Raw genomic sequence first — 23,179 nt, 5'->3', positions numbered from 1 at the left:
TTTCATTATTCATTGTTTATTTTACAGTTTAAAAAAAAATCAAAAGATTATAAGATTACTAATTGAAAATTAATTCTTATTCCTGTACAAATCAAAATAAACAACTTGTTCCACTAACAACAACACAGTGTGAGAAAACATCATAATACAGATTGTCTAGTAAACAATTGGCTGAGTAGAGCAAGAAGAAATTAGAGGTAAATAAATCTAAAACCGACAATTTATATAACTAAGGAAAGAAAATGTGTACATTTTAATGTTGAATAGTATTGTAGAATTATTATCGATACAATTATAATTGTACATCTTTCATTGTAGCTAAATAAAAGGTATTCCATACATTAAGAATTCAGGAGTCTAAGCGAGACCTGTGACATTAGATATATTTAGCATTAAGTTTAAGAGATTTAAGGACCACGTAAAACATTCAAAAACTTTATATAATACTCAGTTAGCTTAGATTATTAGCTCTGAGACAAATTCCAATATGAGTGGTATTGAACAATGAAGAAAAATGTTTTAACACAGAGCACGTTATTGGTCATTTTCACAAAGACAAGTGAAAAGTTGAATCTGATTGAGCAAATGTTTTATAAACAACATATTTTGTGTAATACCTTACCCATGTATTCTGGGTAAACATTATGGTCATAGACTGAATTTGGTGTTTGAGTGTAACATATATGTCTATTTAACGAGAATAACAATCAAAGGTAGTTGAGTAGAGCATTGTTTAGCTTTGCTCAAATTAATGATATTTTTATAATAATGATTTATTATTCTACAGGACATCCTCAGGTGTCGAGTCCTGACATCTGGGATCTTTGAAACGAGGTTTCAAGTAGAAAAGGTCAATTTTCAGTAAGTATTTTTGTAATTTCTGTATTGCAATATAATTCTAGTTTATTAATTATTGCATAGTAAGTGTTAACGATCATCGTCGTTTTATATACATTGTTAACGAAAACATCAGCAAACATGACACTTCACACTGATGTTTGGAGAACTTATTTTGCAACTTAACGTTCTGTACTTCATATGCGAACTGAGACCAACCTTGTGAATTTTCCATTTCATTTCAGTGCCAGTTCTATTTTTTTTTAATTTCACATAATTATATCCCATATACATTTCGGTAATGTTTTGATGTGTTCTTTATTTAAAGTTTGTTAAAAGTTGTATTACACCTTTTGTAACATATAACAATGGCAGATGTTCAGAATCATGTTCAGTTAAGCTGCATGATCAAGTGTGTGGTGATTTTCTTTGTTTATATTACTAACAGTTAGCTGATTCGTTAAACACAACATAACTGTTAATATTCTGTTATGTTTGATTGACAGTGTTTTGACTGCAATCTATTGTGCTTATAATTTATTAAATGTAGTTTTTAAAGTATAATATGAGTATTTTTAGACTGATTTAAAATTAAATTTTGTAGATGATCAGGTATAACTGCTAAACTTTTATTTCTATATAAGAAAGTATTAACTTCTAAAACTAAATATTTTTATATACAGCAGAAAGTTTTTGCTTCTAACTAAACTATTATAAAATATCCAATATGTATTTTCTTCCTGTCATAAAATGTCCACTCTTACATACAATTTTGTTTTATAATCTAAATTATGAACCTGTTTGAATGATGTCTATGCTAAACCATCAGTTTTTAATTGGAATTGAATCTTTAATCGACTCTAAAGGGCTCTAGAGTCCTTAATTAAGGTTTGTGGCACTGCTTCCTCAGTATATCTTGCAGGACCAATAAACCATGAACATTCTTATTTTTATTCATGGAATATTATAAGACATTCATTTAAAATGTATTTGTCTTATAAATCAAAATATTTTTACTTAATCTGATGTCTTCTTTATGAAAAAATCTCATATTGTATGTAATCTCTTCAGAACGTTAATTTATTGTAATATCACATCAAAAAAAATTGAGGAGTTTAATGTGGTTTAATCTTCAAATGTACAGTAGAATTTTCTTTAACACACAGGCTGCTTTTAGGCAATTTATAAACTTTTAAAATAAAACTTATCAAATCTTTATATCTTAAAACCTACTTTTATTTGGTATGATTTTCTTCACCAAAATGTTTGTCTTGGTAAATTTAAATCATACAAAGCCGTTGTAAAAACAGCAGTACGTAGGAAAAAGTTTTTGAAAACTTACCAAACATATTTATTCATAACACATTATTTGAGGTATTATTTTGCTTTTCCCATCCGGATCAGGTTGCATTCAGACCGGTTTCTTCTAGGTATTCATCACTTGTCCCCAGTATGGGCTATCTTTGTCCAGGTAAGTGTTACTAGGTTTGCAAAATTTTCAATGTGCTCAGAAAAGGATAACTATTTTGAAATTTTATAAGTTTAATGACATATCTATCACATGTCGATAAAGAATTTTTTTAATACCGGATGTTTTAAATGAATATCGAAGTTTTAAAATGTTGTAGTATTTATTATATAAAACTTAAAATTATAATTAATACATGAAATTAAAGACCAATTGAAATAGTTATACCTACAAACTTACAAGTGTTTAATGTGTGCTCCATTCGTTACACAGCACACATCATCGATAGCCCAGTTCTCCCCAAACCTTGATCAATGTGTCTGGAGTGATTGTTGCACCAGCTGCTTTAATCCTGTTCCTTAACCCAAACGGTAGGTCAGGTGGTAGCGGAAACACATACACACGATATTTTATGAATCCCCAAAAGTAGAAATCACATGGCGTCAGGTCAGGTAAATGTAGAGGTCATTCGAAACAAGCTCTATCAATAGGTCCCTTGCGGCCAATCCAGTGATCGGGTATAGAGATGTTCAACCAATCGTGTACTGAGTTATACCAGTGAGGTAGTGCATCATCTTGCTGCCAATTGAAGTCTATTGGTTCATTTTCTTCCAATTGAGGAAATAGCTATAGTTATAGAGCATCAAGATAAGAAATATCAGCTAATCTAAAAAAGAAAGGCCCATAAACTTTCTGTCTAGATACACAAAACATTTAATTTAGGGAAGTCTCCCTGCAATCTTACCATCTCATGAGGGTTTTCTGAGCCTCGGATATGCACATAGTGAGTGTTCTCATGTCTACTGAGGTAAAATGTTAATTCATCACTGAAAACTGCATAATCCAGAAAATTTTCATTGTCGTACATTTCATTTAAAAAAAAAAAAAAAAAAACATAAACCGTAGTTTGTAGGGTTTAGAGCCTATAACAACTGCAAATGATAAGGAAGTAGTTGTAAACATTTCCGTAAAACTGTCCAAACTGTTGTCACTGGAATTGCTAGCCTTCCAAACTGATTTCTGTGGGCTACTTGTGAAAGTCTCTCTTCACTTGCTTAACACTCTCTTCACTAACCGTTGGTTGTCCGTATTCTTCCCTTTGAAAAGGCAGCCATTATCTTCAAACGAATGATACCATCTGCAGATGTTATTATCGCTTGGAGGATCACAATCGAACTAATACAAATCGCATGTTGCATAGTTACTACAGATTCGGTCTTTGTAAACTACAGAACACAAAAAGCCTTCTGTTCACAAGTCGCCACTTTTGGTACTAGTGCTTTCTACTGCATGGCGGAGGAAACATTGTGTTTGCATGCGCACAGGTGACAAACAAACAAAAATGTGAGCTGCTCTTTGATTTCTTATATGACTTACATTTTTATTTTTGTCATCCCATTTATTCAACTGTTCATGTATATTTTATGTATTACGATAGCTTTTATCCCATAGTAATAAGATATGACCTTGAAAACTAAGTAATATTAAACTAAAACTGCTTTATTATAGGTCATATTCAAATATTATTGTAAAACAATTTGTTTCCAATAAAATTCCTTTTTTTTATTTCAGCTGTATTTCTTGTATCTTGTTGTTGGCTGATGTGCACATGCTGGAATATTGTTATGTTTTAAGAAATAAATGTTCGTTATTTTGTAAACTTTTCTACAAGACAAAGTTAGTGTTGTGTAACCATTATGCTATTAGCTTGTTTCCAGCAGGAATTGATTATATTCTAAGGCTAGAAATAGCAAATGCTGACTCTTGCTGCAGGTGTGTGCAGTTGCTACTGTTGAACTTTGAATAATTGTGTTCATAGTGTTTTTCACACTTTTCCAATATATCAACAAAATTTGGTCAAACTGATTAATGTATAGATTGGTTTTTTTACTTAAACCGTAATAATTACTGTACTATCATAATTACACAAAATGTATTTTTCAGCATGTTTGATGTGGGCGGTCAGAGAGATGAGAGACGAAAGTGGATTCAATGTTTCAATGATGTAACTGCCATCATCTTCGTGACAGCTTGCAGTTCATACAACATGGTCTTACGAGAGGACCCTACACAGAATAGACTGAGAGAATCACTCGATCTTTTCAGAAGCATCTGGAATAACAGGTATTTGAATTGACACAAACAAATGATGCTATTTTAATTACATTAAAACATAAAACCAATATTTAATACTTTTATTTTTGTGAGGCCTTTCGATAGCAAGGCTATCTTCGTCAGACACATCACAAAAGTCTGACTTTTGTTATGTGTCTGACGAAGATAGCCTTGCTATCAAAAGGCCTCACAATAATTAAAGTATTAAATATTGGTTTTATGTTTTAATATAATTAAGTTAACAGTAACCAATGTAAGCTCCATATACAACATATGAAGCTATATTCATTTCTCTACAAGAGACTAGAGTATTGAGTATCAGTTTACTTTTTTACCTGAAGATAATTCTTTTTTTCATGTATCTATCTTAACTTCAGTTTAATTTTTACAAGAATGATTTTTTGAACCCTTTCTCTTCTTACCCCATTCATCATTTCCTTCCTCTCAATACCTTTACTTTATCATTTTAAATTTCATCAGTGGCTCTCCCTCAACATTATCAATTTGACCATCTCTGTTTTTTTATACAATTTCTTACATTCTGTGATTCATAAATAGATCATTAAAAATCTGGAAACTCAAAGCAGATTTGAGTTTTTAATCATTACTTGAAGTAATTTCTGCCAATTCTAAATGGCATATAGTCCTGCTATGTCTTTGAACATTTTGATACTAGAACCAAGCAATGTTGCCTGCTACTGAACTGTAGTAACAAATGACTACCTAGTGTAAGCAAACAAATATCCAAGCAGGAAATGTCCAGATAATAGTCCTAGGATAATACAGACATTTTGTAGGAATAAAGTCTATACATTTTAATTAAGGAGAAGTTTATTTAAAACTAATATACAGTATTCTTATTAGAGTTTAAAAAACTTTTACTTAAGGCACCATTAGAATAGAAAACTTATAATAAGTTTTATGGATTAGTATTGACATAACAACAATGGCTGTGTAAAGTAATACAAATCTGGTGACAATAGTTACATTACAATCAGGTAGGTACAATAATAATAATGCCTGGACAGTGAGAAAAATACTTTGAATAGCTCAATTTTTTAGGAACCTGAAATTGATTTAGATACTTTTCTAAAAAGTTTTAGATACATATAAAATGTTGTTCCCTAACGTAATGACCCAAAAACTGGACTGATTTTATGAACTTTTTTTAGATCAGCTAAGTATTGTCATCTATCAACCTTTTTGTCTGATTTGAAATTTTATGAATAAAAAAGTTCATGAGTTAATTTCTTCATTAGTTCTGTTTTATGTTTATAGATGGTTACGGACTATCTCGGTTATTCTGTTCCTGAACAAGCAGGACTTACTAGCAGAGAAGATAAAGGCTGGAAAGTCAAGATTGGAGGAGTACTTTGCAGAATTTACACGTTACCAGACACCCATAGATGCTGCCCCAGATCCCTCTGAAGAGCCTCAGGTCATACGTGCAAAGTACTTCATACGTGACGAGTTCCTGGTCAGTATCTGCACAGTCAATCTCACCACACCGTACCTCTATAGCAGATCATATGCTCATTATTCAACATGTTACATTCAAATTAATAACGGATTTTGTTTCACGAAGCCTTATGATACTTTCAAACTTCTTATAGTGTCCCTGATCAGTTTGGAATTCAACTTATACAACAGTAGAATCAGTAACGGATTTTGTCATATGAAGCATCATGATACTTATACAACTAGCATTGTTTCTGTAATATTAAGAACATGCATACCAGTCTGTGATACAGTACATTAATAGACTGGCACTAGACATCTATATGCTATCTTTTTTTTGTCTTATTAAGTATGCATTTAAAGAAATTCTCTTCCCATTGTATTATGCTGGCTTCATCCAATTCCATGTGATCATTTTCAGATCAGCAATGTTGAGCAAGTTTGGACTTCTCCTCTAGCCCGTTTTTAGTATTTTCTTTATGTTCTTTACTTCTTAAATTTAGTGGTGTTTATGCCTTGCCTATGTATTCCCTATTACAAGAACACTTTAAACTGTAAATACAGTTTTTTGTGCTATGTGCTTTTTTGTTTTTTAAAAAACATTGCCTAAGAGTGTTTTTGTTCTAAAAGTGCTTCTAATATTATATTTTCTGCCTACTCTTCTAATTTTCTCATATAATTCCATCACATAAGGGATTAACATGTATGTACACTTTTCTTTGTTTTCATTTTCTGATTCTTTGTTTCATCTATCATTTCTTTTGCACTTATTTATGACAGACTCAGGGTATCCATTTTTAAAAGATCTGATTCAATTTTTTAATTTCTTTGAATTCATCTTTATCGGGGCACAAGCTCTTACTGCACACACATCCAGAAAGAGAAATTTGTTTTTGACTTCTTCCTCCATGGTTTGGCGAATAAAAGAAGAAATTCTGTTTATGTGGGTAAAAAATATATTAAGTTCAGTGTCTCCATGAGGGAAGATGATGAAAGTGTCATTCACATATCTCCACCAGATCCTCCATTTGAAACGAGTTGAAACCTGGGCTTTTTACTCAATTCTTCTATTGAACAAAACACATTGTGTTATACATTTTGTACCATATAAAAAGTCTGAAATCCCATCATTCTTTCAAACTTTCCATCAATAACAAACTTAAAACACATTGTTCCGTTTATGACAAAGAATTTGTATTAGCTTGTTCAAGTTGTAAATTATGTCATAATTTGTTAAACACTTTCCTTTTTTTCGTTAAGTTTTAAGTGATGTTTTTATTCCATGGATGTTTAATATATTGGGTTAACGTATACGGATATTTTACAATGATAACCATATTGTGTATATGTATGAGCTGATTTATTAATATCCAATGTTGTTCCAATGTAAGTGTCTACTGAATTTAGTAGACTAATTGTTAAAACCTAATGTGATATAAACCTATTTCACCTTCCATTCAGTGCAGCATCTGAAATCTGACAGTGTTAGATAGAATCTCATATTTCCACACGTTGTCTATAGACGTTATAGGGTTAAAGTTTACAATGACAAATTTTGTTATATTACAAAATTGTGGTTCATGTTCAACCAACCGCTTAAATTCCTTTTTATCATTTGTGTCATGCTGTAAAATGCAATCTCTTATTTGTGCCTCTGAGCCCCCACAGGGCTCATTTACTAAAGAAATCCTGAATGTAAAAACAGCTAATTTAAACTACTTAAATATTATATCAGTTAAGTCTTCACTCTTTAATTTAAGCAAATAAACATCATAATGGCCCGTCACTACTTCTTCTGCTACTTAAACTCTTCAAAGGGTTAAATGTTGGATCTTAACAATTTTTCAATGAGTATAAAGGAGATGTTTGAGAATTAACTATCAATGAAAAATTATTCGTCTCTTGTCAGGTGTATTTAATAAAATTAAACCACGTATATTTCAGTGTATTTTTATATCTCTATTATTCTTCCTTGTTCCCTAGTTCAATGTCCAATGATTATAGTATATGGGGGTATACTTACGCACAATGTTGGAGTTGTAGTCTGATATAACCCTTGTAGAAGACTTGTAAAATTGAATTATGATATAAAATTAATCTAAGTACACAGCTGGACAAGTTAAACCCATTCATTGCAAACCAATTCATTTAACTTAAAAAGGAATTAACTGTAAGTATGAGCAGAGTCTCTGTACAGACTCCAGGTTTAAATTTAGAGGTTAAAGGTTCTCTGCTGTGATCAACTTATCCACAAAAAATATTGATTGTTATAACATTTTGCCATGCTGTTGGAACATAATGACTAGTGCAATTCTTATTTGGAGGTGGTGGATTTACACATGGAAAAACTGTTTTGTTTCTTAGGTGTATGCGACTGGTGTGATGAGTATCATATCTTAAGTTTTCTGATTATTATATAACCTCAAAACATTGATAATTTATATAAGACTAGCTGTTACCCGCGACTTCGCACGCTTTTCGTCAGCTTTGTCTGTATATGAATTATATTTCCAGCGCCGATGTAGAGTTTGTCTTGTTGCCATGATCAAGAAAATCTGTCAAAAGTGTACGTTTGTAGCCATTGTACACGTACATGTACTTTTGTTATAAAGTGGTCTAACACTCAAGCTTTAAGTTCAACAAAAACATTATTTTAAAGACAAATATACGTCAAAACTTAGCGCCTTCAAATAGTGTTTGGCTATTTGATGTACATAACTGTCTCGTCATTGCTATTTAATGTACATAACTGTCTCGTAATTGCAATTTATAATGTGCAGGCGTTTTTATCTTTTGCTGCGTCGCCTGTTGGCGAGTTACATTAATGGACATAGCATATAAACCTTCTCCGTGAAAAATACATATACATACAAAATTTCATAATGATCGGTCAAATAGTTTACAATTCCATAAAGGACAAACACACAAACATTCATCTTTATATAATATAGATACGTAGATTTTTCGAGCATGATTGAGAGAGCCATCTTTAGTCAAAAGAGTTTGAGTTTATGACATTTTGACTGAAGATGGATTTTCTCAATGAGCTCGAAATATATCTAAATATTTATATTAAGAAATTATGTATGTGAATTAGGAGTACTTAAATGAAGTACAATCAGTTACATCTTGCCTTTACTGAATAACCAATACAAATTATGATAAAAAATTAAGAGCGTATAAATACTTATTAATTATATCTTAAAATTAAACACCTTCTCTGATTTTACAACTAACAATAAATAAGTGTTGTTTAGCATAGTTTTTATGGAACTAAAATTAAGATGGCGGCCAGTACAGCGGACCTTTAACCCATTGTGGTGAACACTTAATTAATACAAACTATCATATGTTTACATCACATTTGTTTTATCAAAACTTATTTTATTATTCTGTACCGTTCAACTGTATTAATTTTCTATAATTTGTTTTGAGATGATTAAAACCCTTTATTCTGTTACTTTAATAACTGGTTTTTATTTTCCATTACAATTTAATCATCTCATATAATTTAAATGTTAAATAGTATGTTTCCTGTTTTATTATATTTATGATTGACTTGGATAGGTTTTTAAGACCTGACAAGTTTGATACTGACCTACGTTCACCCTCTTGCTCTAAACTTTGGAAATATTGGTTAAGAACATTTGAGACGTTTGTGAATAGAATCTCATCAAAGGAAGAAAGTGTTACATCCGTGGATAAACTGAATCTCCTCATTAATCACGTTTCACAACCAATCTTTGAATTCATATCTGAGTCCACAACATACGAAGCAGCAGTTGACATTCTGAATAGTACTGTATATTCATCAAACCTACAAGTGAAATATTTGCAAGGTATCAGCTAGCTTCACGTAAGCAAAGATCAGGTGAGTCTATCAGTGGATAAACTGAATCCTCATTAATCTCGTTTCACAACCAATCTTTGAATTCATAGAGTCTTGACAGAATAGTATGTATATTCATCTAACCTACATGTGAATTATTTGCAAGGTATCAGCTAGCTTCACGTAAGCAAAGTGAGTCATCAGTGGATAAACTGAATCAGTTTGGAGTCCACAACATACGAATCCATTCTGAATAGTACTTCATCAAACCTACAGTGAATATTTTGCAAAGGTATCAGCTTGCTTCACGTAAGCAAAGATCAGGTGAGTCTATCAGTGGATAAACTGAATCTCCTCATTAATCGTTTCAACCAATCTTTGAATTCATATCTGAGTCCACAACATACGAAGCAGCAGTTGACATTCTGAATAGTACTGTAGTATTCATCAAACCTACAAGTGAAATATTTGCAAGGTATCAGGCTAGCTTCACGTAAGCAAAGATCAGGTGAGTCTATCAGTGGATAAACTGATCTCCTCATTATCACGTTTCACAACCAATCTTTGAATGAGTCCACAACATACGATGCAGCAGTTGACATTCTGAATAGTACAAAACCTACAAGTGAAATATATCAGCTAGCTTCACGTCAAAGATCACTATCAGTGGATAAACTGAATCTCCTCATTAATCACGTAATCTTTGATTTCATATCTGAGTCCAATATTGACATTCTGAAGGGTGAAATATTTTGCAGGTATCGCTAGCTTCACGTAAGCAAAGATCAGGTGAGTCTATCAGTGGATAAACTGAATCAGGTGAGTCCACAACATACGAAGCAGCAGTTGCAGTTCATCAAACCTACAAGTGAAAGGTATCAGCTAGCTTCACGTAAGCAAAGATCAGGTGAGTCTATCAGTCTGAATCTCCTCATTAATCACGTTTCACAACAATCTTTGAATCATATCTGAGTCCACAACATACGAAGCAGCAGTTGACATTTCTGAATAGTACTGTGATATTCATTCAAACCTACAAGTGAAATATTTGCAAGGTATCAGCTAGCTTCACGTAAGCAAAGATCAGGTGAGTCTATCAGTGGATAACTGAATCTCCTCATTAATCACGTTTCACAACCAATCTTTGAATTCATATCTGAGTCCACAACATACGAAGCAGCAGTTGACATTCTGAAATAGTACTGTATATTCATCAAACCTACAAGTGAAATATTTGCAAGGTATCAGCTAGCTTCACGTAAGCAAAAGATCAGGTGAGTCTATCAGTGGATAAACTGAATCTCCTCATTAATCACGTTTCACAACCAATCTTTGAATTCATATCTGAGTCCACAACATACGAAGCAGCAGTTGACATTCTGAATAGTACTGTATATTCATCAAACCTACAAGTGAAATATTTGCAAGGTATCAGCTAGCTTCACGTAAGCAAAGATCAGGTGAGTCTATCAGTGGATAAACTGAATCTCCTCATTAATCACGTTTCACAACCAATCTTTGAATTCATATCTGAGTCCACAACATACGAAGCAGCAGTTGACATTCTGAATAGTACTGTATATTCATCAAACCTACAAGTGAAATATTTGCAAGGTATCAGCTAGCTTCACGTAAGCAAAGATCAGGTGAGTCTATCAGTGGATAAACTGAATCTCCTCATTAATCACGTTTCACAACCAATCTTTGAATTCATATCTGAGTCCACAACATACGAAGCAGCAGTTGACATTCTGAATAGTACTGTATATTCATCAAACCTACAAGTGAAATATTTGCAAGGTATCAGCTTGCTTCACGTAAGCAAAGATCAGGTGAGTCTATCAGTGGATAAACTGAATCTCCTCATTAATCACGTTTCACAACCAATCTTTGAATTCATATCTGAGTCCACAACATACGAAGCAGCAGTTGCCATTCTGAATAGTACTGTATATTCATCAAACCTACAAGTGAAATATTTGCAAGGTATCAGCTAGCTTCACGTAAGCAAAGATCAGGTGAGTCTATCAGTGGATAAACTGAATCTCCTCATTAATCACGTTTCACAACCAATCTTTGAATTCATATCTGAGTCCACAACATACGAAGCAGCAGTTGACATTCTGAATAGTACTGTATATTCATCAAACCTACAAGTGAAATATTTGCAAGGTATCAGCTAGCTTCACGTAAGCAAAGATCAGGTGAGTCTATCAGTGGATAAACTGAATCTCCTCATTAATCACGTTTCACAACCAATCTTTGAATTCATATCTGAGTCCACAACATACGAGAAGCAGCAGTTGACATTCTGAATAGTACTGTATATTCATCAAACCTACAAGTGAAATATTTGCAAGGTATCAGCTAGCTTCACGTAAGCAAAGATCAGGTGAGTCTATCAGTGGATAAACTGAATCTCCTCATTAATCACGTTTCACAACCAATCTTTGAATTCATATCTGAGTCCACAACATACGAAGCAGCAGTTGACATTCTGAATAGTACTGTATATTCATCAAACCTACAAGTGAAATATTTGCAAGGTATCAGCTAGCTTCACGTAAGCAAAGATCAGGTGAGTCTATCAGTGGATACTTGTTGACTTTAAAAGTACTGAGCAAAGACTGCAAATTTTTGGCAGTTACTGCTGAAGATCACAAAAATAACTTTATTCAAGATGTTTTTCTAAGTGGACTTTTGTCTTGAACAATTCAACAGCAGCTCTTAGAAAATAATACTTTAACTCTGGAAGAAACTTCTAATCAAGCTCTTGCATTAGAAGCAGCTCATGACCAAAGCATTTTATTCTAATATTGATGTTGTTTTAAATGCTAGTACACCCATAAATGTACTTCCTGATAACCAAGACTCACAGCTTTCGGCTGTCCCTTGTTCTAAATGCTCTTTAGCATTAGAGCATTAAACAAAGCAAAGAAAGACTATGATATCAGGCTTAAAACAAACATCAACATGTAGTGCATCTGCAAATTACATAGCTGATGCTGAAAATAAATCAAAAGCCCTGTGGCAAGTAATAAATAGTGAGAGGAAAAATAAATGCTTAGAATCATCCCAACCAACACTAAACATTGAAGTAGAAAGTATCACCAACCTCTGTACAGTATATAATCACTTCAATCAATATTTAACAAATATAACAGAATATACCCTTAGCACTCAGCCAGATACAAAACAATAGACTATAGTTTAACCACACAAACCACAAATCATTATCTAAGCTATGTAACCCCCACTAATTAACATGAAATTGAAATAATAATTAAAAGCATTTTTTTAAATCATTGAGAAAATAGTCTTGAAAAGATTAATGAGCCTCTGTGAACCACATAACCTTTTAACAGAAGACCAACGCTGGTTCATGAAAGGGAGGTTCATAACGACAGCCGTTATTCGACTTGCCAAATTCATTATCGACAACCTGGAGAGAAAACATCTGGTCACAAGCATTATGCTGGACTTCAGCAAAGCTTTGGACTGTCTGGGGCATGAATTAATCCTCTGCAAACTTGAACAGTTACGAGTTAAAGGAACAGTCAAACAATGGTTCAGAAGTTATCTGGAGGTAAGAAGAAAGATTGTTGAGATCCAACATACTCAAAAAGGCTTCTTACAAACAAACAAAATCAGACCCTCTGCCCATTAACAGAGATACTCCAGGAAATGACATGCCACAGTACTTAGGCAAACACTGTTCTCCTCTAATATACACAGATGATACGAAACTCTTAGTGTCTGAAATATCATCCAACAACTTGGCTGTTAATTTCTACATTGCACTAAATATGGCCTACCAATATTGTCATGAAAACGACTTAGTAGTCAACACAATAAAATCTAAACCATTAGCTTTTGGGAGAAGGCAAGATGACACTCCAGAATCGATGTATCAATTGAAACCCATACAGAATTCCTTGGAATTACCATAGATAACAACTTATCCTGAAAAAGGATAATGCAAGTCAGTAATACTGTGACTACAAGAACCACCTACTACGTATTATTCGAGTCCTATCTAAGATATGGTCTAGTAATCTTGGGTTACGACAACAGGAAACTTACAAAAAAAAGCAGTCAGGATAATGTTAAACCTCGGTCCAAGAGAAAGCTGTAGTAGTGCATTCCCTGCATCAAACTTCCACCTTCCTTTAGACCATACTGCACTCCTTGAGAAGAAACATTCTTACGCAAACAGAAAACTTTTAACCTTCTTCCTGAAGAAATCAAAGGACTGCAAGGAAAAGGACTGAAGTCAGCCTTGACCTGATGGCTTACAGAATAACCATTTTATTCGCTAGATGAGTTCTTAAACTGGGGCAATGAAAAAGAAATTTGCCATTAATAATTACTTGATTGTAAAACCTACTAATTAGAAGATTTAAACTCATATATAAAAACTATTTATTTACTATATATGTTTGTTAACTTTAAAACAGATTGAAAATCTTAATGTATTGTGACACCATTCTGATCTCTAAGGTTACAAATAAAGAATTTTGTCTATTGTGTATTGAATAACTAATATTGTATTCTATTGTATCAGTTCCATGTAATTATGTATTTCAAAGATGAGCTATTTGAAATACAAAATTTATGATCACCTGAATGGGAACAGTATTTATTCTTGAGTGTTAGTGAGAGTAGTGACCTACGCATTGACAATGAAGATGTAGTTTGTTTGGGTCTACAATGAAGCACGAGTGAAGCAAGAAACTTTGAGATTGACATTTAATCAGACAAACATATTGCTGGGCTCAGTTTAGACTGAAGCAAGCAATTTTGAGGGTTGACATTGACTTAGACGTACATACTGATGGGCTCAGTCTAAGATTGGTACAGAAGTAACTGAATAAACTGATGACAGGAATCATCATCTTCCCAGAACCTTGCTTGTGTAAAATCACTTTTTATTTTTAAGGGTATAGATGAAAATGTATTTATAAACTACAATACTGTTATAATATTTAAAGGTAAGTTTTACATGATCAGAGGGCAGATTCATGCAGAATGTCATTTCTGTTCTGTCACTAATGTACAAACTAATTTATACCCACCAGTGCACATGTGTCTCAGACTTACTCTATACACAAAGGTTAACAATATTAACATTTTTCTTTTGAACATAACTTAATCTACTGTCCTAGTTGACTTTTTCTGGTATTACGTGGACAAAAAATAGTAATTTTTCTATGCAATTAAAAATATTCAGCGCTGCAGTATGCCACATGATATACACTTTCATAAAACATATTTACAACACTCTGAGTAAGCCAACTTGAAATGGTTAAAAAATGTCATAATTGCTACTTCAAATGTCAACACAATTTTCTAAAACCACGTACCAAATTTCAACATTGTGCTTGTTCTCCATAAATATGCTGAGAATAATGTTTTGAAATTTGAATCAGCCTCCATTTTAGTTTGTCAGCTTTTTAAATTCTGGTTTTCGCTATTCTATAAAAACCTGTAATTTGATATGCAACTCAATTTATGCTCCCATTAAAACTTTTCCTCTCACTCCTTGAGGGCTGACCCTAAGGAGATTTAACTATCCATTCAATACAAGTTTAAAGTTTTTGATGTCCACTAACCATATGTAAAGTTTTATAGCCCCAATTTTTAATGGTTAAAATAATATTAATTTGTTCCAGGACTTGAGAAACACTGTACAACTTCAATGAGTATTCTTTATTTAAAATAAAAAACAAAATTTGGGCTCATTACAAGAATTGACCATGTTTGTTGGGGGCGATCTTGCTTGATTACAGCCCTATAGGAACAATGATAAAAGCTTGCTCAAACATCTCTATGTTCTTATTTTTTTGGTCTTAAAATTATGGCATGTAATAGTTTAAATATATTATTATTAATACGTATGCAAACTCTTATAATTTATTTTATAATGTTATTTCTTTTTCAGGTAAAGGTTCAAGCTTTGTTTATTTAATTGTTAAAATATTTGAAGAGAGTATTCACATTACACGTAAAACTCTAATAAATTATTGGGTTGTATTTTAATCTTTTCTTTACCATTAATCATTATTCTATAAACATAAATGCAGGATAATTGTGTGCAGGATGATGGTTTAATGTTATTTTATGGGTTAAAACACATTTCACTACAGCTCTTTAAGATCTCGGTGTGTCAGGAAAATAAATATGCTCTCACCTCTGTGAGAAAATTATAGCTGTAGTAGCTTTAATCAAACTTATGAGTTAACAATAACAAGCAAACACAATGAAAGAAATGAAATATTAGTTAGACTTCTTTAGAGCTACAAAACCAACATGCAATACCACTAACGCTTAAGAAAAGTGACTATAACGTGTATGTAAAAAACTCAGTTATATTAACCCTTTTAATGCTGATGATCACTGGTGACCAATGGTCTGTTTTAAACCTCATTTTTTTGCAGCGTATCAGCACAGCGAGTGGAGACGGCAAGCACTACTGCTATCCGCACTTCACCTGTGCCGTCGACACGGAGAATATCCGGCGTGTGTTTAACGACTGCCGAGACATCATACAACGCATGCACCTGCGCCAATACGAACTCTTGTGATCATCCATTCTCTACCTTCTCCTCCCTCTCTTGTGTTGTTGAAAAATGCTGATTTGTACCGATCTTTGATTCTGTTCGAGCCGACAAAAAGTTGCCTTCTGTTACCGTTTGTTTGGTGAATAATTTGATTGAGGGTGAGATTCGGATGTCGTCTGCAGAATCGCACTCTGTGAAAGACTGGACGGAACGAGCTATCGAACTCATTAAGTTAACGTAATCGCTTCAGCTTGATTTAAGTGTAATTTTCATTTGACATTTGCTTGGATTTTGTGTGAATTGCACTACGTAGGGCTCGGTCTTGTGGAAGCGGGTATGACCGATCAGAGAGGGGCACTTTCGATTAGAAGTTTTACGTGGTGATGAGCAATCTTACCGATATTATGAGAAGTCTGTGTTTATTCCCCAATAGCACTGTGGAAAGAATAGTAGCGAGATTAGAGGACACTCTAAAGAAATAACTATTTAGATTCTGATAGTAAAACTACTGAGTCCAATCACTACTCAAACTTTACACTTTGTTTAAAGTAAAAATAACATCGTTTTGTAAAAATTGTGTACAATTTAATGGGATCTGATATAAATTTTGAGCTAAGATTTATGTGTTTTTATATCACTTAATTTTGCCAATAACTTTCTGAGACCTGTCCGATTACATACTTTCAACATATGTTTGTTACAATGTATAAGTTAATGTTGTTGACAATTATATCAGTACTGTGTGTAATTCATGGTGAAACTTTGTCAAAGTGATTTAGAAATGAAACATAATCTTATTACTGATAACATTTTTATGTACAACCAACCTTCATTTACTTTCACATTATTTGTTGCTAAATTCCTAGAGAAATCAATGACCATTGTATTATGATAGCTATTTCTTTTAATAAGTGTAGTGCAATTAAAACATTACATGTTGTTTAATATATTTATAAATTACATTTCTAACATAATTTCTCTGAGGCAAGTATCAAATCCAGTAATATGTGACGTCAAATATTAGATGTTATTACATAGTAAAATTGGCATACAGTCTTGGTTTGTAAACCATCCCTCAGTTATTTCTCAGTTCTCTATTTAAGAGTGGCAGATATTAACTATGCATTGTTATCAAGTTTTTAATTCCTGTGTATGAAGTTTAATGCATTTAAAATGCACAACTACTCTAAAGTTTATATTATGTACCTTGAGGTAAGTAACATGTTTATAACACTATTTTTATCAAGTGAAATGCTCTTTTGAACTGAGTTTTTATATGAAAAGCCATATAATATATAATAGGTATATATAATTTTTATTTTAAAAAATAAAGTGTATAATTTGTTATTTTCTATTGTACAAATTATATATTTATATTTTCAATAACTTTTGTAGCTTTTTTGTTTATAAATCATTAAAGTAGCTGTTATTGCTTGTTTAGATCAAAGATCGGGATATGGCATCCGTATTTATGTCATAAGTAAATAAAATAAATTAATAGTAAAGCGCAAATTTAAATAATTTCATTAAATATTTATTTCAGTTATTTTATTGTTGACTATTTAATGAACCTGATGAATATAGAGCTATTTTATTAAATTTTATAAAGTCTTTATTTTTATATTTACAAAAAATTACAAATTTATTATTGATCTAATTAATTTAATTGAGAGTTACTTATACAGATAGTATTTAAATTAGGGGTGTGTTACCATTTTAGTTAAAAAAAAGTACTCACATATTTCCAACATTATAGCGGAGATTACTATTCAAAAAATGTATGTATAAGTTATTTTGTTTTAATTTTAAATAAAAATTCAATGAAACTGTGTGCTATTGTACTCATTCACATAGTGAAATGTTGCATGATATTACAACTTTGTTAATATAGCAAAACGTTTGTAAGGTCTTGAGTTCTGATGAATTTTATTTCAATAAACATGACTTTGTCTTGGCTTTAAATATATTATTTTGCTCTGTTCACTATGTTGTACACACATCCCTAATTTATCTTGTAGGCTGTTCATATTTAATTATTAAAGAATTTACCAAAATAACTCAAGATTTATTTATATATTGTTGATTTTGTTATATTGTTATTGTATTCTTGTTTCATTTTCATTAGTTATGTATGTGAAATGTTTTTAACCGATAGAAATTCTAGTCATTCAGCACACTAGTGCATGTTGCGTGGGAGGCCATTGTAGAGTCAATCAACAGGGCATTGTATCTCGAGAGTCATTTCATTGCTTTACGGTAGATTCTGTTGTTGTTTTCATAATTTGTACAACGACAGGTAACGTTGAAGAAAACATTTCACGAACATAATATTATGTATAAAACATCACAAGGGCTGCACAAATTTATATGCTGCCAACCCCTAGCTTGATTTTACTTTGTTAGAGAGGCTCGACTGTGTATCATTGCTGTATATTTTTTATACATAACACTTATAATACTTATATCCGGTTTTGTTGTAACACAAACTAATGGCAGTATTGTGTTCTGTTTGTTTGCTGCACACGCAGAAATGCGTTTCTGTCCACTCTGCGGATGTTTCCACTGATGGGCGAACGCTAACTGTCACAAGTGCACAATGCTTAAGTAGTCGAGGAAAGAAAATGTATTTTATACCTGATTTAAAAATGATTGTTTTCTATGTTTGTTATTTAAAGAAATTGTGATAAATTGATCATTGTCAGCATGAATAGAGTGTTTTTGTACCATTTTCATTTAAGTTAGTCGTTGAGTTTGTACTGTGTTGTTAATTGAGTACAAGAGTTGTATCAGTGTATTTATATTTTGGCAGCTTTTTCAAAGTACAAATAAAATCTCTTAAAACATTGACTCCAACCTATTACAGTGTCACAATCTTCTGGCAGCTTTAATTTGTGTGATAATAAATCTATCATTGTTAACTTTATTAAGGAGACAATTTTCCTTTTTAAAAATGTAAACACTTTTGTTATTACTCCCAACCTTTTGATTCATGCTGTGAAATTGCACAATGTTGATCTACCTCAATGATCAAGTTATCTCAACCCACATTCAGATTTGTTGGCAAGGAAGAGAGAATGAGAGTGTGCATTGTAAGATAGTTTTAACTATTGTTTTCTCTTGAATATTTTCAATTGAACTGGTATAAATATATATAAATATATATATATAAATATATGTTTTTAATGTATATTTTAATTATTTGTATAGAATCTTGTGTATACTAGTCCCGCATAGTCGCACGATTACAAACAAATTGTAAATTAAATAGTTAATAATGTATCAGTTTTACAAGACGTACAGTACTGTACCGTACCATTCTTGTCTAAGCTGGTTGCTGCTGCATGTACGTCACGTCACGTCACACTTCTCTCTTCTGTTCACTCGTTATACTTCACTGGTGCGCTGTCCTCTCCTCTCCTCTCCTCTCATACAAATATTGTTTCTTTGTGTTCATTTCACTAATGTGTATGCATACATATAAATAGTTTTAAGTATATTTCTCGTTATTATTTTTTTAGCATCACTAGTTACCTTAATGTAAGTTACCCTAAATCAAAGTTACTGTAAAGAAAGATACATTCTACTGCTATGAACTTATCAAAATTAACTGTTAAATAAATTATTCTAAAAGCACTGAAATTCTCTTACTACCCTGTTCACTTATAGTGGTCCTGTTATTTAACATTGCAGGTTTCTCATATCCATTGAGAGTGAATCTGGCCACAAAATAGCTTTGTAATGTTCAGGGTGTTTTCTGTTTCAAATTTAAATATTTGAATAGAATACCAGAGAAGTTATGTTTTACATTTAGTGTATTTTTCTTTGTTTAACATTGTGTGTTAGACTTTATTACAACCAACTTACACATTAAAATTAATTTTAATACCGTACTGAAACCTCAATTTAAAGCTTAATTGCAAAGTCACCATTATTGAAAAAAGCATAACTTTATGAATTTTTAATAATATGGTGTGTATTATGCTGTTTATTCCATCATTTAATTATCATGGCACTACCGTAGTATTTTACATTTTTTATTGTTAGTTTATGTTAATGGTTACAACTATTAAGATTGACCTTAATCATATTTATCTTCGATAATTTTATTCTTTAAAGTTTGCTTATATCTCAAAACTTAGTATTATGTGTTGTGATTGCAAAGTATAATAAGTAACTCCATTGGGTGTTGCAAACAGCTTTTACACAATCATTACTTGAAAATATGAATAAGAAGTGAATGTGAGTGTACGGAAGCGTGAGGTGCGAAGGCAGCAGCCGGCGAGACCCGACCTGTAGATAGCCCTACCCGACCTATAGAGTAGCCAAGCTGATTCTGTGTTGGTGTATTTGGCTGTTGTCACATGGTTTCCGGGGTTTATGCATCAGTTTATAGCTTTAATTTTTATTGGAAGGTTGTAGCGTAGTCTCATCAAACTTATGCACGAATCACAAATTTAAATCATTGAGAAGATACGTATTATTTATGGACATTAAAGTGTTTGAAATTTGTATACTGAAATAAAAAAGCCTTTCATCCTGCATGGCTTTTTATATTTTTTTAATAATCCATCCATCCCGCAACATTCCATACCAGAAACAACAATTAGTATTATTGAATATAAATTAATTTTGTATATTGTACACTGATTACCAAGACAACATTGTCAAAAGGACACAAACGGAAATTAATGTTTGAATGAGTTTTTTATCAGTTATAATCAGCACAAAACTGGAGTAAACCTTTGTCTCAAGTAATACTTCTAACCTATTTTGGAGAATCAGTTGAAATAATTATTGCTTCTAGAATGATTGTTTAATTTTACTGATATATTATTTAATTGTTGGAAATATATCAATCACTATCAATGTATCAAAATTAGCTAGAAGCCTGGAAAGTTATACGTGTACTGAATTAATATATGAGAATGGTTCGGAAAGTAAGTTGTATCTGATAACCAAATGGGTGAGGGTAGCAGCTCGATCTGGGTGGCATTGTTTAACAATGTCATAATGAAGGCCACTATGCAATTCTAAGCTCTCTATACTAGTGCAAAATGGCCACCATAATCATCTCTTCCATTGACTGATAAGTAGCTAGCATTATTATTTTCTTTTGGCAAAAAAATGCAACCAGTGGAAATTCATGAATTGTGTTCTGCATATGGAGAAGACATTAAGAGCTACTATGCAGTTAAAATTGGTGGCAATTGTTTTGTGAAGGATGAAGTAATGTTCACGCCGAAAAGTGAAATGGGCGATAGTCTGTGGTTACTGATGACCCTGTCGAACAAATCAATCATAAGGTTAGGGAAAAGTAAAAGTTCACAATTCCAGACCTTTTCACAGCATTTTCCGCAGTTAGCAAGTACTCTAGTGTATAAAACTTTGACTAAAAAACTTAGATATCATAAATTTCAAGGCCAATGGGTAACCAACATTTTGACTGATTAACTCAAAACAGAGAGAAAGGAATCAGCTCTGTTTCTTACCCGGTCCTATGTAGAAAGTAACAAATTATATTTACTGGTAATGAAACGTGAGTTTTTTATGTTTATATCAAACAAAAAGGACAACCAACTGGGTAAGGCACACCTTGTCACTGCAAAAATCGCTGGTGATAACATTTGGTTGTATGCATTTATAGGTAGTAGAATTTTATTCAATAGGTACTAAAAACGTTTCCTTGGATACAATTAGAGCTAAATTGTAAATAACTGATCAAAATTGTTTAAATTTTCTTTCAAATTTGTATTATCAAAAAGTTGTATAAGTTACTTCAATTTTTTGTTGTTATAGCAACTTACTTTATGAATGTCCCTTGTACTTCATCAAAGTTGGCCTTTTGTAATGCTCAGTTGTTCTAAAACATGATAATTGCACATAAGTCCAAAAAAGCTACCAAAAGTTCAATTAAGAAGGGGAAAATGTATTATAGTGCAAAATAATTATTAAATAAAACTTAAATAGTTTACAAATTAAATTCTTCATAGGTATACCACTGACATAACCAGCATTTTATAATTCTTTACAAACACATGCAAATATTGTCTGTGATTTTTTTATAAACTCACATGCCTGAGCTAATTTTAAGGTACAACATACTGCTAGCACTGGTGTAAAGGCAAAGAATTTGATAAATGTATTTAACTGTTTTCCCTATCCAGATCCAAAACTTTAAATATTGGTATAAATAAATTAATTTCATTTGGTATTAACAAATTGATTTCAATAGGTACTCACAAAAAGTCCTAGAATGTCCTTGGCCATTTTTACTGCCATTAACTATATAATCAGCTAATTACATTCTGTATAAACTTAGTCAATATAAAATCAATACTATTCAAGCAAGGACAACATGATCAATATTATCAAAAAATGTTATGTACATTGAATTTTACATTACAAAAACAATATTTTTAACATGTTCTTAATCCTTTATAAAGGGAAAGCCAGTCTGCTAATGTGTGAGTGGTAAGGTCTTATTAGAGTAAGGTAGAATTAAACATTGATAATACTGAAGACTCTTGGAGCAATTGGAAAAAATTCTAAAATAGTTTTATAATTTTTATCGAATGGTTCGATGTTTTTATTCGAAGGAATAATTTGATATTACTATTTATTTAAAATAGCATAAATAATCTCAACTTTTAGTTATAGTAATTGTAATGTAAATAATAAACAGCAAGAATTAACTTAATATTTTGAGAATTTGAAAATGGCAATGAATATGAGGAAAATATGTGATATATTTCTCACAAGTGATGAGATTGGTTTAAGTGGCTTCAACATGTGGGTTAGGCTCCTCTTAACCCATGGGGAGAATTCTTTCCTCCATTTCACAAAAGCGGTTACTCGTTGATATCAAGCTGGGCAAGTTATAAATATTGTTAAGTTTTCTTTCATATCTAAGTC

The 23,179-nt window shown here is 32.0% G+C and overlaps 1 protein-coding gene across 1 annotated transcript in view; it reads left to right on the top strand.

Moving 5' to 3' along the window:
* LOC124360647 (guanine nucleotide-binding protein G(s) subunit alpha) overlaps positions 1-20,806 on the top strand; it is a 104,266-nt gene extending 83,460 nt beyond the window's left edge. The window contains exons 7-10 of the mRNA XM_046814457.1: positions 788-861; positions 4,250-4,429; positions 5,699-5,897; positions 16,145-20,806. Of these exons, the coding sequence (XP_046670413.1) occupies positions 788-861; positions 4,250-4,429; positions 5,699-5,897; positions 16,145-16,291 (600 nt within the window). The 3' untranslated portion in view covers positions 16,292-20,806. The remainder of the gene's footprint in view (positions 1-787; positions 862-4,249; positions 4,430-5,698; positions 5,898-16,144) is intronic.
* The last annotated feature ends 2,373 nt before the right edge of the window (positions 20,807-23,179 follow it).

The sequence above is a fragment of the Homalodisca vitripennis genome, chromosome 1, assembly GCF_021130785.1.
Source record: "Homalodisca vitripennis isolate AUS2020 chromosome 1, UT_GWSS_2.1, whole genome shotgun sequence".
Classification (NCBI taxonomy): domain Eukaryota; kingdom Metazoa; phylum Arthropoda; class Insecta; order Hemiptera; family Cicadellidae; genus Homalodisca; species Homalodisca vitripennis.
Note: the sequence above shows the minus strand (reverse complement) of the source record. Positions and strands in the feature narration are given on the sequence as shown.